At 41.9% G+C, this 13710-nt stretch overlaps 1 protein-coding gene across 1 annotated transcript in view; it reads left to right on the top strand.

Moving 5' to 3' along the window:
- LOC125892357 (protein phosphatase 1 regulatory subunit 1A-like) overlaps positions 1-12885 on the top strand; it is a 47000-nt gene extending 34115 nt beyond the window's left edge. The window contains exons 5-7 of the mRNA XM_049582332.1: positions 2473-2655; positions 7538-7663; positions 9750-12885. Of these exons, the coding sequence (XP_049438289.1) occupies positions 2473-2655; positions 7538-7663; positions 9750-9829 (389 nt within the window). The 3' untranslated portion in view covers positions 9830-12885. The remainder of the gene's footprint in view (positions 1-2472; positions 2656-7537; positions 7664-9749) is intronic.
- The last annotated feature ends 825 nt before the right edge of the window (positions 12886-13710 follow it).

The raw sequence follows: 13710 nt of genomic DNA, 5'->3' as shown, positions 1-13710 counted from the left end.
TGGACTGATTCGAAAGTGTGAACTTGAGCAACTTTATAATAGATTTTTGCTCAGAATGAGAGCAGCGAATTTTGTTCCTTCTCTTACTCTTGAATCATGCCTGAAAAAGGTCTTCTCATGGCCAGTATAGACAAGCAACCAAAACCTGTTTCTCAACTACATATGGGCATGTCACTGTTGTTATAAGACAAACTTTAAAAAATGCCAGCCGATCCTTTAAAGGGCCAGTGCGTAATATTTGGCATGGTTTATTGTCAAATCTGAATCTGAATCTGAATATTCTACCCATTAATATGTTTATACAAGTATATAATCGCTATAAAATAAAATTTGTTTGGTTTTCGTAGCCTTATAATTATGCTTTGCAAGGGCCTTGCTTTAGAGAGGTCGCCATCTTGCGCTGCCATGTATGTACGGCAGACTGAGCAGACGATCCAGCCAGCCAGAGAACGCGTTTTGCGTGTATAAATAAACCAACGAAGACAACGGAAGGAAGGAAGAAGGAGGAGGAAACAGCAGAGAGTGTTAGTAGTTCGTTGATAGAGCATAGTGAAAAGTTTTTTTAGTTATAAAGTTTGTGAATGGACCACACTTACCACACAACAGGAGAGAATGAACCCGAACCGTCATCAGCGAGGAAAAGAAGACGCAACTTCACTTCTTGTGATGCACTCTTTGCGGTGCTTTTCCTCCTGATGATATATCTCCCCAACGATGGTAGCACCAAATCCCATTCTGTGCAGCAGAATGGGAACGGAGGATTCAGCCTTTCTTCTCGCCCGCTCAGTGTACTCCGGCTCTCATCTGTATGCTCCGGCTCAAACAGGTATGGCTCTGGGTCTGTGTCCGCTAAAAGAAACTCTTCAAAATCGCATTCAAAGTCGTCCATTGCAGCTACTATAGTCCGGAGATATTGCTAGGCTAAATAAACAGCCGAGCTCTGTTTACTGGCTACGCTGTCAGTCAGTGTGCGGGCTGGAGATTGGTGGAGCAGAGAGGGGAGGGAGTCCCGCTAGGTATTGTAAACGAGTATGTGTATGGAGTGTGTGTGCTATGCTAGAAGAGTCAGAGTTTGGGACGGAGTCTTTTACCCCCTGGAGTGTTACTGGAGTTTTTGGAGTGCTCAAATAAACTGGCCTTTTTCCCCAAACGCTCTTCTGGTCTCCTGCTCGTGAGGGATTCATTACAATATCGTAACATGGTTTAGATTTCTAAATAAACATTCACCTCGTTGCTAGATAGACCTACTCCTGAAAAACTCATGTCTGTGCAAGGCTTTTTCGTCCCTACGAGGCCACCGTCATTTACCCGACGGGAGGGGTGAGCGAGTGAGCCCTGCAATCTAGAATTTGACCACTGATGTCACTGTTTTCAACGGTTTTCAACCCATTTTACACAATGGCCCTTTAATGGGACAACGCTGTTAGTGTGTCCGATAGAGTCCAGCATGTCAGATGTCAGGAAACTTACTTGGTGAAGCAGCTGAGCTAATGATGAAAGTTTGCTCCATCTTGAATGTCCTATTTCAACCTTGGAGCCAATCAGTGCTGCACTTGCCTCAGCAGGGATTCATTATCCATTAGTTTCTTACCAGAATTTCTCCCAATTTCCATTTTCTGAGCTTAAAAGTGGGTCTGTGTGAGTTTGGGGCATCTGAGGTCCTGCACCACTGCAAGAAAGCCTGAATAACAAACGTTAAAGTGCCCCCGAAGAGCCTGAAAAGTGTTCCAGCACCTGATTATTTCTGTCGGCTGGTTTTGTGACTGCAATTCAAATATTTTAAGTGTCAGTTTCCAATTAGATCAAATACAGAATGTACTGATTCATGCAGTACAACAGAGAGTAAGTTCCAACAAAGAAACTGAAGCGAGGGAACAATTATGAGAAGATAAGTGAAATTTGGTGCTCAAGGATGTTTATTCTTCAATTAGTTTCACAGCTAAACAGCTCCTAGTGTGATGAGTCACTTCTAAGAGGGAACCCAGGCGAAGAGCGGTGGGCTTTAGTTTCCCACTACAAGGAGATTAACACTAATATAAATGTGGATGAAGGAGGTCGAAGAAGGCGATTAAACTAATCACCTCCCAACTCTGATGTATCTTTACCTGCCCCCTCACTCCACACACTGCTGGATGTTAATTAAATCTTACTAGTTTATTAAAAAAGCTTAACCTAAAATAATCTTTTGAAGTGCTGGATTTCTCGTTGAGCTTCCACCTTTATCTTGCTTTCCTGTTCATACACTGTCTTTTCTCCCGTTTGTTCCCTTCATCTCACTCCACTTTCCTTTATCGCTTGTCCTCCTTCTTCTGACATTTCCCCAATGATTCTGTGCTTTTTACTTCCCACTATGTCTTCAAACCCACTACTTTCCCCTCTCATCTCCCTCCCCTGTTACCTCTTTCGTCTTAACCAACTTTTCTTTTCCCTGTTTCTTTCTCATCTTTCTTATCTCCACCTTCCTCCTCCCAGAGCTGCAGTTCCTGGTAGAGCACCACCTGTACAGGCAGCAGCAGGGCGCCGGGGACGAGTGCTCCTCAGAGAGCTGCCTGTCGGACCGTCCCAGCCCCGACTCTGTTCCCACCGGGGAGGAGCTCCCACACGATGATGAGGCTACTGCAGAGGCCTTTGAGAAACTGCGCTGCCAAATGGAGGGTATGTTTTGAGACTGTGAATTTGCATGCTTGCAGGATTGCAGCTGTCTTTTCAGCAACACAACCTCCTTTTAAACCTAAAATTGGCACAAATGAGAGCACTTCAACACTCTGTAAAATGAAATACTATCTGGAAATGTGTGGATTTGGGAGGTGTACACACGCTACGTCTTCAACTGCTTGGAAAACGCAAGATCGGGCACTGGGTACTACTTTTGTGCCTTTTTTGAGCCAGCTTTCAAGAGCATAGATTGGGATGATATCTGTTGGCTGTGATTGGTTGTTCCTCGTCACATGGCATGTGGTGTGTGCTGCTGCATTCCAAAAGTTGACCTCGGTTTATCTTGGGGCACAGCCGTCGCGCCCTGAAAAATAGGTGCTCGGAAAAGCCTGTGTGTTGCTCTGGCGTCACTCTGGCGTCGCTCGGGCGTTTGAGTGCACCTGCCACACATCTTCATTGAAAACAATGAATTTGTGGGCGCAAAAAACATGGCTAGTGTTCGGCCCCTTGTACAGTATGAAGTTTCCTTGTTTATGTTCATGCGTTTTTCCTTTACGCACTCTAAACTGATCATTAAGGTATGAAGTTTAGTGAGTATTTGTCAATCTGGACGTGCAGTTTATGAAAGTAAAAAGAACAAAATTTCCATTTAAAATGTGGTGTGGTAAAAGCTGAAAGTAGAAACACTTAAAGCCACTACAAGGAACTTTTAACTGGATATGCAAAAGTCTCTCATTTCTGCTGATGTCTGTGCGTGACCTACAACAGCAAATGAGACCATCGGTGTGGAGATAAGCTATTTCTGTATAGTGTATATCCATACCTTTAGGAAACTGTCTCCGGGTCCACCCCAGGTTGCTTCCAGGACGAAACGATTTACGGCACTCAGACAGCACACGTCATCTTCCCTAGCTGCTTACATTTAAAGCAAAGATACTTGTATACAGTCACTCTTATAAATAGTCGCTATTCCTCCTCCTCGACCTGACGTCCGCGGGGAGTTAAAATAGCAGCAATCATCGGGTAAAAGTTCTGTGAAAGCACTGGACTCACCAACAGTCATCCAAGTCTCAGTCACACAGAGAAAATCCAATCCTCGGGAAGTCAGGAAATCCTTCAGGATAAATGTTTTGTTTGCTAGCGATCAAGCATTTACCAGCCAATCCTGGCAGGAGCCGGCGGGTCCACGGCGTTAGCTGTCCGGGGAGCCACACACAGAGGCCGCAGGTTGCGCAGATTCACCCCGTACCAGCGGGGACGAGGAGAGCAGGGGCCGCAGGGCTGGAACACCTCATCGGGGCCGACGACAGGTACCAGCCAGGCGTCGACAGGGTCCAGCAAGTGCCGAGAAATAAAGAGACAAGGCACCGCTCCATACTCAGTCCAAGAAGCCGTGGAAGTGCTCGCCAAACAGGCCTTCAGCCTTACCAGCCGACCGCTGCGTTTACCCCGGCGGCAGTGGCGCTTATGCTGGAGAGGTGGAGCTGGGGCGCGGCAGAGGTGAGCTGGGAACCCCGATAGGAGTGGGGGCAAAGTTTTCCTGTCTAGTTGTTTCATTCATCCCCAAAACAAACACATGCCCGAGCCAGGTAAGCGTCTTTACGACAATACGCGCTAGAGCTCATGGGAAATGATGTAGGCTTCATTCCGGCAAAACACTACCGCTTTTGTCCACAGGGTCGCCAAAATCAACTCAAAATTAAAGTTCCTTGTAGGGGCTTTAAGTAAAGTGCCGTACAAGTACTTACAAATTGTACTTAATCTAAGCATAGTGGTTGAATAAATGTACTTTCCTCTCTGCATTTCGGTTAGAGTCCACTCATAAGATGAATGAAGAACATGAATGAATATATGAGCAGGGCCAAAAGGGAGGCTGCATGTCGAGGGCAAGAAAAGGTGTAGAAAAAGAATGCAAGGGTGGACCCAGGAGGAACCCAGGAGGGACACATGAGGATGCTGGAGTGAAGCAAGGACAGACAGAAAAGGAGGTCATTGCTTTGGCCTCTGAAAAATGGATGGTGTTGTTCCATGAGAAAAGAGGGAGGGGATGTTGAGGAATAATGTTAAGGGAGGGATGAATCCAAATACAGCTTATTATCATGAGGGAAGTGTGTAGAATTGGGAGAAAATAGAAGCAGCAGAGTAAAGCAGAGAATGAGAAAAGAAGCAGGAAGGCTGGAGGGGATGTATGTAAATGATGTAGGGTTATGGAGGAAGAGGAAAATTAAAATGAGTGAAACAAAGGGACTGGGGGAAAAGGGGAAATGGAGAGGAATACTTAAAGGAATGTTCTGCCATTTTGGGAAATATGCTAATTTGTTTTCTTGACCAAAGTTAGGTGAGGAGATCAATACCATGTTTGTATGGTAAAATATTGTGTATAGCTTGAGCCAGCTGCCAGTAAGCTTAGCATAGCATAGAATAGAATAGCATAGAAGACTGGAAGAGACAAGCCTGGCTTTGTCCAAAGGTAACAAAATCAGCCTGCAAGCATCTGAAATGCTCACAATTTAACATGTTTTCTCATTTATTTAGTCTGCACAAGAGGTGTAAAAAAAAAAAGACATACACATGCATGCACGCGCGCACACACACACACACACACAGAGCAACACTGGCAGTGTCATTTTTACACATTTTTGTAAACATTATAATTAGCGGGCTGGTAAGCAGATTTTGTCACCTTTGGACAGAGCCAAGCTAGCTATTTCCTCCTGTTTTCTGTGACCAGATGTCCTGTTTTTTTTTATTTCAGGGCTGTCCAGTTGGGTGTGGAGAATCCTGACAAATATGTGTAAAACACTAAAATGTCACCACAACTAAAACAATAATCAGTCCTTACAAGATTTCACGGCCTGGTTTTGTGATTTTTGTGGCCGGAAATGCCTGATTTCACAGCAGCAAAAAAAAAAAAAATGTAATCCATGTTGCGATATTTATAGGTAAAAATTGCAACAAACAAAAAAGTTGAGCATATTAAAACCTTTTATTATGAGCATTCAGTGTTTCCCACAGTTAAAATGGACAACATAGCCCAAAAGGACTCTCTCCTCCTGCTCTCTCTGCACGGTTAGCACAAGCTAACACAGCACAACGTGATTTCATCCCTACTCGTCATATTTTGCTGCTTGAGCAGAAGCCTTGCAGCAGCGGTTACCATCCGAAACCAAGCCGTGAATCTCATACCAACACAGAAACAGCCGAACCCTTCCATTAAACCTGTTAAACTATTCAGTAACGTTAGCTGTGTGATGCTAACAGTTACCCCTGTCACTGTATGTGTGACTGTCCTCCAGGACACGGAGCTCTGGTGAAGGAGGGACTTAGAGAATCAATAGTCTGCGCACAGCTCTACAATGAAATTAGATTTTACTGGTTTTAAATAGGCTAGTCAACATTGCAGTAATGTTACCACAATTGTACAAAATTGCAAGGTCATACAGAGTTCACAAGGATTGGCTAAATTGGAGTTAATTGTTACGATTGCGATTGCGATTCCATCCATCCTGGATGGAGTGGATAATAAGATTATACTTGGTTTTAATGCTCACAGACCTGATGTTTATCATGTTCTGACCCACTCATTACTACCTAACCCAATGTAGAAACAAGCAATGTGCCACACTGTCTGTATGTGTTTCAGTCAATGTGTTATCATATTATTGAGACCGCTGCTGTAATGGTTAGCTGTCATGCTACAGATAAAGTTGATCTCTCCTAAAGAGTTCCAAGAGGCTCCTTCCCTTGTAAGTTCCCATGACGAAAACCATCTGGTAAAACATAACCGGAGATTGTTTGTTTTTTGGTTTTCAAATAAACTATATTTGGGTGTATTAGGAGAGACAAAACATACATTTTCGTCTGCTGAGGCACTATCTAGGGTGTTGAAAGGTGTGCTAGGTAGATATGCTAAGCGCTGTTTAGCCCCCATCCTGATGACAATGCCTATGTTGCATGAATAAGCGCATGTGTCGAATAAGCACATGAACATGAGGTGCACTTAAGAGTCCTAGGTTTGAGGTTTGAACATGTGGTCACCCCCTGATTTCAGTCTTTATGCTAAGCTAAGCTAAACTAACTGGCTGCTGGCTGTAGCTCCATATTTACCGTAAAGACATGAGAGTGATATTGACCTTCTCATCAAACTCCCTGAGAGAAAGTGATTACTTGAACTGTTACTTTAATGAAAACACTTAACATGGTTCAGTACCACCTTGGCAGATGCTGTCTCCTCCCTGTGCCAAATATCCGATGAGAAAAAACAGAATCAGCTTTTGAGCTCAGGCCAAATAATTCACTTTAATGGCAGGTGAGTGGATGGTCAGAGAGTACAGCACGTACTGTACACACATGCAGTAATTACCCAGCACTAATGCACCATGAGGGCTGCTTTTCTGAAGTGCCGACATATTTTACAATTTTTGTTGTTATCTACAGTATTTTACTTTTCACTGAGACACATGTTTTTTAGGGCATTAAAAAAATTACTCCCAGTGTGATAAGATGACCATGTATTTTTTGGGTTGCTCGCATGGTGTGGAGGAGCTGCTAATTAAGCTCTCAGTGCAGATGAAAGGAGGAAGGGGGAAGCTGGGGGAAACAAATCGATGACCATTAACACCAGTGCAGTTGAGGGGTGTTTTCACTCAAAGAGCCTTTTGAATTCACTCAGCATGACTAAAATAGATGTAACTAAATGTCAGGTGAAGCTGATTGATGTGACGAGGTGGTTAAGTTTGGTACTCTAATATAATTTAACAGAAAATATGTTTTATTTTTATCCACACTGCTGGGTGACTGAAAGTGCATTGTTTTGTCTCTGCTTAGTTACATCGCTCTTCACCTTCATGTCGTCCTCTGTCTGTCCTTCTGCCCCCTGCAGAGTTCTCAAGGGAGAGTCTAGAAGCTGCTGGTGGACTCGAGTGCCCCCTCTCCAAGGAGAAGGCTGATTGCTCCAGCGTTGCCAACGTAGCAGATCCCTCATCGCAACAAAACAACGCACAAGCAGGTAGAGTCAAAAGAGCTGCATTTACACAGGAATCCTCTCCCTCAGGGGACTCTTCATCACCCGTTCACTAGGCCGGGTTTATTTCGATATGTTAAACAGTTCAACAGGCTTGGCTTGGTGTCATGTAATCATGGCTTGTCAACAAACATCTGTGAAGTGGCTTTGATCCGCACTTCACAGAGCGCTGCAGTGGCTGCAATGCCCTGGGAGGCAGCTCGTATGGAAGTGGAAAAATTTGTTTGTAGGGCTGATGGGGTTGAGCTGATACTGTGGCTGATCTGTCATTACCGTAGACTTTGTTTGTTTATTTGTCTAAAGCATTGATCTACGTGGACATATAAATATAAATCAAGAAAATATAATTTGTTGCAAATCACTGGTTAACTCTGTGAGAAGCTAATTAAAGTGTGTAGATATAAAAGTCAGGCTTAATTGTTGAACCTTCATTATGGATCATGATGTTTTACTGTGTGTTCACAGAGCTAATTGTAGAGGCGGCACAATCGGATACATAATAAACAGAAAGATAAAGATTGGAAGCATAAATTGCAGCGCTGATGCTTCTGAGCAAGTTAAAAAAAAACTGCTTCAGGATCATTTATGGGGGAGTGTCCAGTGGCTTTCTATGTAAAAGGCCATGTCCTGATGAATAACTGATGAACATTTAGGTAAATATAAGGATCAGATTGGACATGGAATTGACAGACACTCAATTCTAAAGGACCCAGGTCAGGTTGAGGGCCAAAAAGTCAGTAACATCAACTGACTTTTGAATGTTTCCATGTGATTTAGTTCTAGATTTTTTCTTTAATATTCATATTTCCAATGAGTATGTTTTACTTGCTAAAGTCTAATTGTGTGACAACATACAAACGACACAGCAACAGGCCATAAGTCATTTTCAGTGAAGGCTGATGACATGAAGCGACACATTGACACCCAACACTTGTCGCTGTGGTTGGGCGTAACGTGTTACAAATCAGAGATGAGCTGGCTGCAACTGATTGGTTGACAGCAAAGCATCAACCAGTTGTTTTTGTTTCTAGCAGGGGTACTGTTGTTTTGCTCAGTTAGCTGATAGTATGCTAGCTTTCCATGGGTTGCAGATTCAAATCCACAGGCCTGCGGGGCACTTCTGTGCGGAGTTTGCATGTTCTCCCCATGTCAGCGTCTGTTCTTTCCAGCTTCCTTCCACAATCCAAAGATATGCAGGTTAGGTTAATCGGTGACTCTAAATTGCTGTGAATGCGCGCATGAATGGTTGTCTGTCTTGTTGTCTGTGTCTGGCAACCTGTCCAGACTGTATTATGCCGCTCACCCAATGTCAGCTGGAATAGGCTCCAGCCCCCCCCCCAGCTCTGTACCAGGATAAGTGGATACAGAAAATGAATGAATGAATGAATGACTGTCAGCTATCTGTGCACTGTGGTGTACACAGGGATACAATACGTAGACAGAATGTCATTTTAAAATGAGGCTCAGACATTTAAGAAAAGCACAGATTTCTTTTGACCAAATACAGACAGTGGTTGACATTCAGTCAAGGTACTTTAAGGCAAGTAGCAGAGACACACACACAAGCCCATGACGACGTAACTACATTTCCGAGTGCTTGAACAGCAATTCAGCAGCAACTTGGTGATAATGTGGCTTGTCATGTTGTTGTGTTGTCACTAGAGTGTGAGCACAGTTGCCCAAATTGCCCAAATTAGATAAATAATTGCTTCATAATCACTCTTACCACACTGAATGAAAAGTCTAAGGATGACTTTTACCCTCATATCTATATGATATCAGAAAATATAAAAAGAGAAAGTGACAGTAAATTACAGAACTTTACCTTCCACTGTAAAGCCAAGGTGAATGTATATATTTTTTCTATATAGTTCAACGAGCAAGAAACAGAAAACAGAGTGTAATTTGCTCTCCATTTGTAGAAACAACCATGCCTTTGTTGGAATAAAAAAGTGTTCCTGAATGTTTATTTATTGTTTAGCTGCAAGAGTCCATTAAAATCCCTTGAGTCAGCCTCTTCTCTTTCTTTTATTGTCCTCCAGTCTTTTATGTCTCTGTCTATATTTTGCAGACACAAAAGCAGCAGCATCCAGCGCGAGTCAGCCGGCGGAGGAGAAGACAAAGAAATGCAGCCTGGAGAAAGAAAAATAAAGCGTTCTTCTTCTGTACAACACAAAGCTGCTCAGTCTGCTCAGCCAGCCCAGCACAATGACAGAAGATTGTGTCTGCAGATCCACTTTTTAGAAACATCAGGGCATCTATGTTCCTCTACGGTCAGGCCTTAGTTACCACCCCGAGAACAAGAACAAAGGTTTCTACACTTATTTTGTGTCAAAAATCCTGTGTGAATTATTTAATTATGATATATTGGTTTTCTAGCTTCTCCTGCACTAAACTAAAACTAGCCTAATGTATCAACCTTACGGGAAAGAGAGCATCTTTTCCTGTCCCAGTCACACAGTCATTATCATAAACCACCAACGCTCACATGCATAATGTCCCGCTTAATGTTCAAAGGCAACAAATATTCTATCACAATCCTTTTAGTCAGTTTCTATCATTAAATATGTGCCATGACTCCTGCAATTATTGTTCCATCTCAAAGCAATAAAAATGAATTAGTACCTCATAAATAACTGGGACCCAAAACATCACTTTTAAATTCAAATGCAATCCTTTAGTTAGATAGACACTGAATCTGAAATGAGTGGCTCGCACATCTGGATTGACTGACAGTTTAAAATATTCATGTATGTTTACAGCACTGGATTGGACAGCTATCCTTATCCTCCATCTATCATCTTTCCTTAGTTTTCCACCAACAGAAACACAGCCCAGTTGCCAGTAGAAAATATTTGCATTGCACACATCTGCAAACCACAAATATGTTACATTTGCACTTTTTACACATATACTAATGTTTCTAAAGTGATATAATATATAAGATGACTTTGTCTTCGGGAGGTGGAGGGCATGGTGGGTGGTGTGTCTCCTAGGTGAGACGCCTCACAAGCTACAGATCACTGTTCAAAACCAACAAACAACAACACTGGTTGTTTCCCAGCAGCGTTTGAGCCACAGAGCCTATTTCACTGTCTCATCCCTGCTTTTCCAGCGGCTTTTGTGCCACCAAATGTGGGTGTTTTAATCCAAAGCATTATCTTTTCCTTATCATAACCAAGTGGTGTGTGTACCTAAACATCACCACACAGAAAGTCTCAATGAACCTGCTACAAGTTAACGTACAAATATAATGTATCGATGGTTTGCAGAAATATACAATGTGAACATTTTTTATGGTGATTGCGTTGATTATGTTTTGGAGTTTTGTTCCGTTGGTCGGACAAAACAAGACATTTGAAGACATCATTTTGAACTCTAACTTTAAAAAACTCTGAGGGGCACTGAGGGACAGAATGATTCATCAATTAATCGAGAAAATTATCAGTTGCCAGTTGCAGCCCGAACATCATGCTGTTAAAGCTCTGTAAATCACCTGTCCTGTGTTCAACTTTGAGAAAAAAAAAGACCAAAAACGTAAACCAAAAGGGAAAACTATTTATATTTTACAGTTTTTGGTTTGATGATGGTTCCCCCTATCTTTGCATAAATTTGTTGGAATACTGTTCTGATATTCATCCAAGTGGATGGGGACCTTGTTCCCATACAGCCAATCAGATCACTTCATTCTAAACTATAGTTGCATAAAGCACTGACCTCAGACAGCAGCCCGAGCAACAAGAGCCACAAACTTTAAACAACCCACATTAACTTTCTTCTTCTTATCCAACTTGCAAACATGAACGCACGCCTTGCCCCGAACGTTCAGCTTGTTGAATGAGTGACAGAACAAACATCCACTGAGGGAAAGTACTCTGCTAAGTTCATTTTGCAGGCTCGACACTCATTTATGGAGCCCCTGAGGTCCTGGTGATATTATTTTCCCACAAGACAGTTAACTTTTGTATACAAGATAATTATTTTGTGGGAACAAGTTATTATCTTGCGCTAATGAGATAATAACCCATGCCTATCATAAGCACAAGAGGCTAATTTATATGCACAGGATAAGAAAATGTCTGGTGAAACTTTAGGGGCTCCATAATGATTAGTCACTCAGCTGCAACAGCTTGTAAACTTACCTGCAAATATCCGGTTAGATGCTGGTGTAGTCCTCAGTCTTCAATACCACTGCTAACAGCACCCTGTCTGCCTATGACATGTAGACTACAATATCAGTTTGTCACCTGCTAGCTGTCAATCAAACAGAGACACACCCTCAGCTGCTGAGGCGAAAGTACATCTGATATTTTCTTTATTTTTATTCAAGACCCTTATCTTTGACATTGTAACTATGAACAATACATAAAAAACATTATTTTTGTCAGTTGGACTTCAAAGTGGGAAGTAATTACTGCTAAATCCCAATTAAAAACATCAGTTATTATCATGTCTGGTTACAGTAATACACTAATAACCAGCGTTCACCAGCTTAACTGTGTGGTTGTACATCTCTAAAAGAAGGGATGTTAATGAGGGGTGCGTCTGCAGATGCATTTACATATTTGGAGCTAACAAGGACAAACCCCTCTCCAGTGAACAAATTGCACCCTTATATTTGACACTGGAATGCTTTTTGGGAATCTTAATCCTGCTCATGAAACACTTTCCTGCATGGCACTGAATCAACGGTGATTTTTCTTTACTGTGCTTCATTTTGTATGGGAACTTACTAAAACATTGAATCTGACATTTTAAATACAGTACACAAACTGTTATTACCGACATTCCCTTTTTTTTGTATGAAACATGGACATTATAAAGTCATCACCGCACTCTTAAATGTTATCTCATCTGTTAATTGTATCACTGAAGTGGCATTATTATGTAGAGTATGTGACAATCCTCCCATAACCTTCACATTATACTCGACATACCTGAAAGAAATAAAACTGAAACCGAAAACTAAAGCCACCGAAGTACTGATCACAACAACTACGACCACTATGTTCACAAAGAACAAGAAAGACAGTAAAAACATTCCTGTGCAAGCTTTTGATTTTTTCTTCTGCAGTGTATTTATGGACCCTGTAATGTTTGTTCTGTTTTTGAATGGTAATAGTGTTCTTTACATGGATTTAATCTGGGGAGTTTTGTTCCAGTTTTACTTGAATTGATTGATGATTACATATGTAATCTAAATTTGTTTGATACAATAAAAAAGTTTAAATTGGTGATTGGCTGTTTTTCTTTCACACTAACATCCAGGCATGGTCTATGAACTCTGCATCCAGTCAAGATAAAATCTGCTTTCCCATTATAAACATAAAAAAGAGGTGTGTTGGGGGAAATTCTCAAGTTAAAGTCAGTTTAACTTACAGCTTCTGACAACACTGCACCACTAGTTATGTGTTCGGTAGAGGTTGACTGCCTAAAAATAGGCACTCTGCCAATAAATAATTCAATATACTCAGAGCCGGAAGCATAAAAACATTCATTTTTCATACACGGCACTGGTTTCACAAATATATGTTGAAACACTGCAGTAATTTAAGCTACATGTGGTATCAATACACCTCCAGTTGCCTTTTTAACACAGCCTGAGAGAGACTGATCACCTCTATTTCACGTTTTTGCTGTGAAAGCACGTTGCAGTCATCACTTTAGGTGGATAGGCTGCAGGATTTTTTGAGAGTAAAAGACTAAAGTTGCAGTTTTTTTTATTGATTTTCTATATCAGGGTAAAAAACGCTCTGATCGTAACTTTTAAATTGGGTTGAGAAAAGAATATAAACCTTAAGAAATACAGAATGTCATACAGAAAATATATGCTTTATTGTTTTTGTGCTGAGATTCTGCAGATCATATTCACTATGTACAGTACATGTGTAAGGTGACAGTATTGGTGCCTTTTTGTGTGTGTGTGTGTGTGTGTGTGTGTGTGTGTGCGTGTTTGAAGCTGAACCCTCTGGGCAACCCTGGAGCCACTTCTCTCACTTTGCTCTACAGCTCCTCCAGCTGGAAGAGCAGAG

The sequence above is a fragment of the Epinephelus fuscoguttatus genome, linkage group LG1 (genome assembly GCF_011397635.1).
Source record: "Epinephelus fuscoguttatus linkage group LG1, E.fuscoguttatus.final_Chr_v1".
NCBI classification, from domain to species: domain Eukaryota; kingdom Metazoa; phylum Chordata; class Actinopteri; order Perciformes; family Serranidae; genus Epinephelus; species Epinephelus fuscoguttatus.
This window is presented reverse-complemented; position numbering and strand designations above follow the sequence as displayed.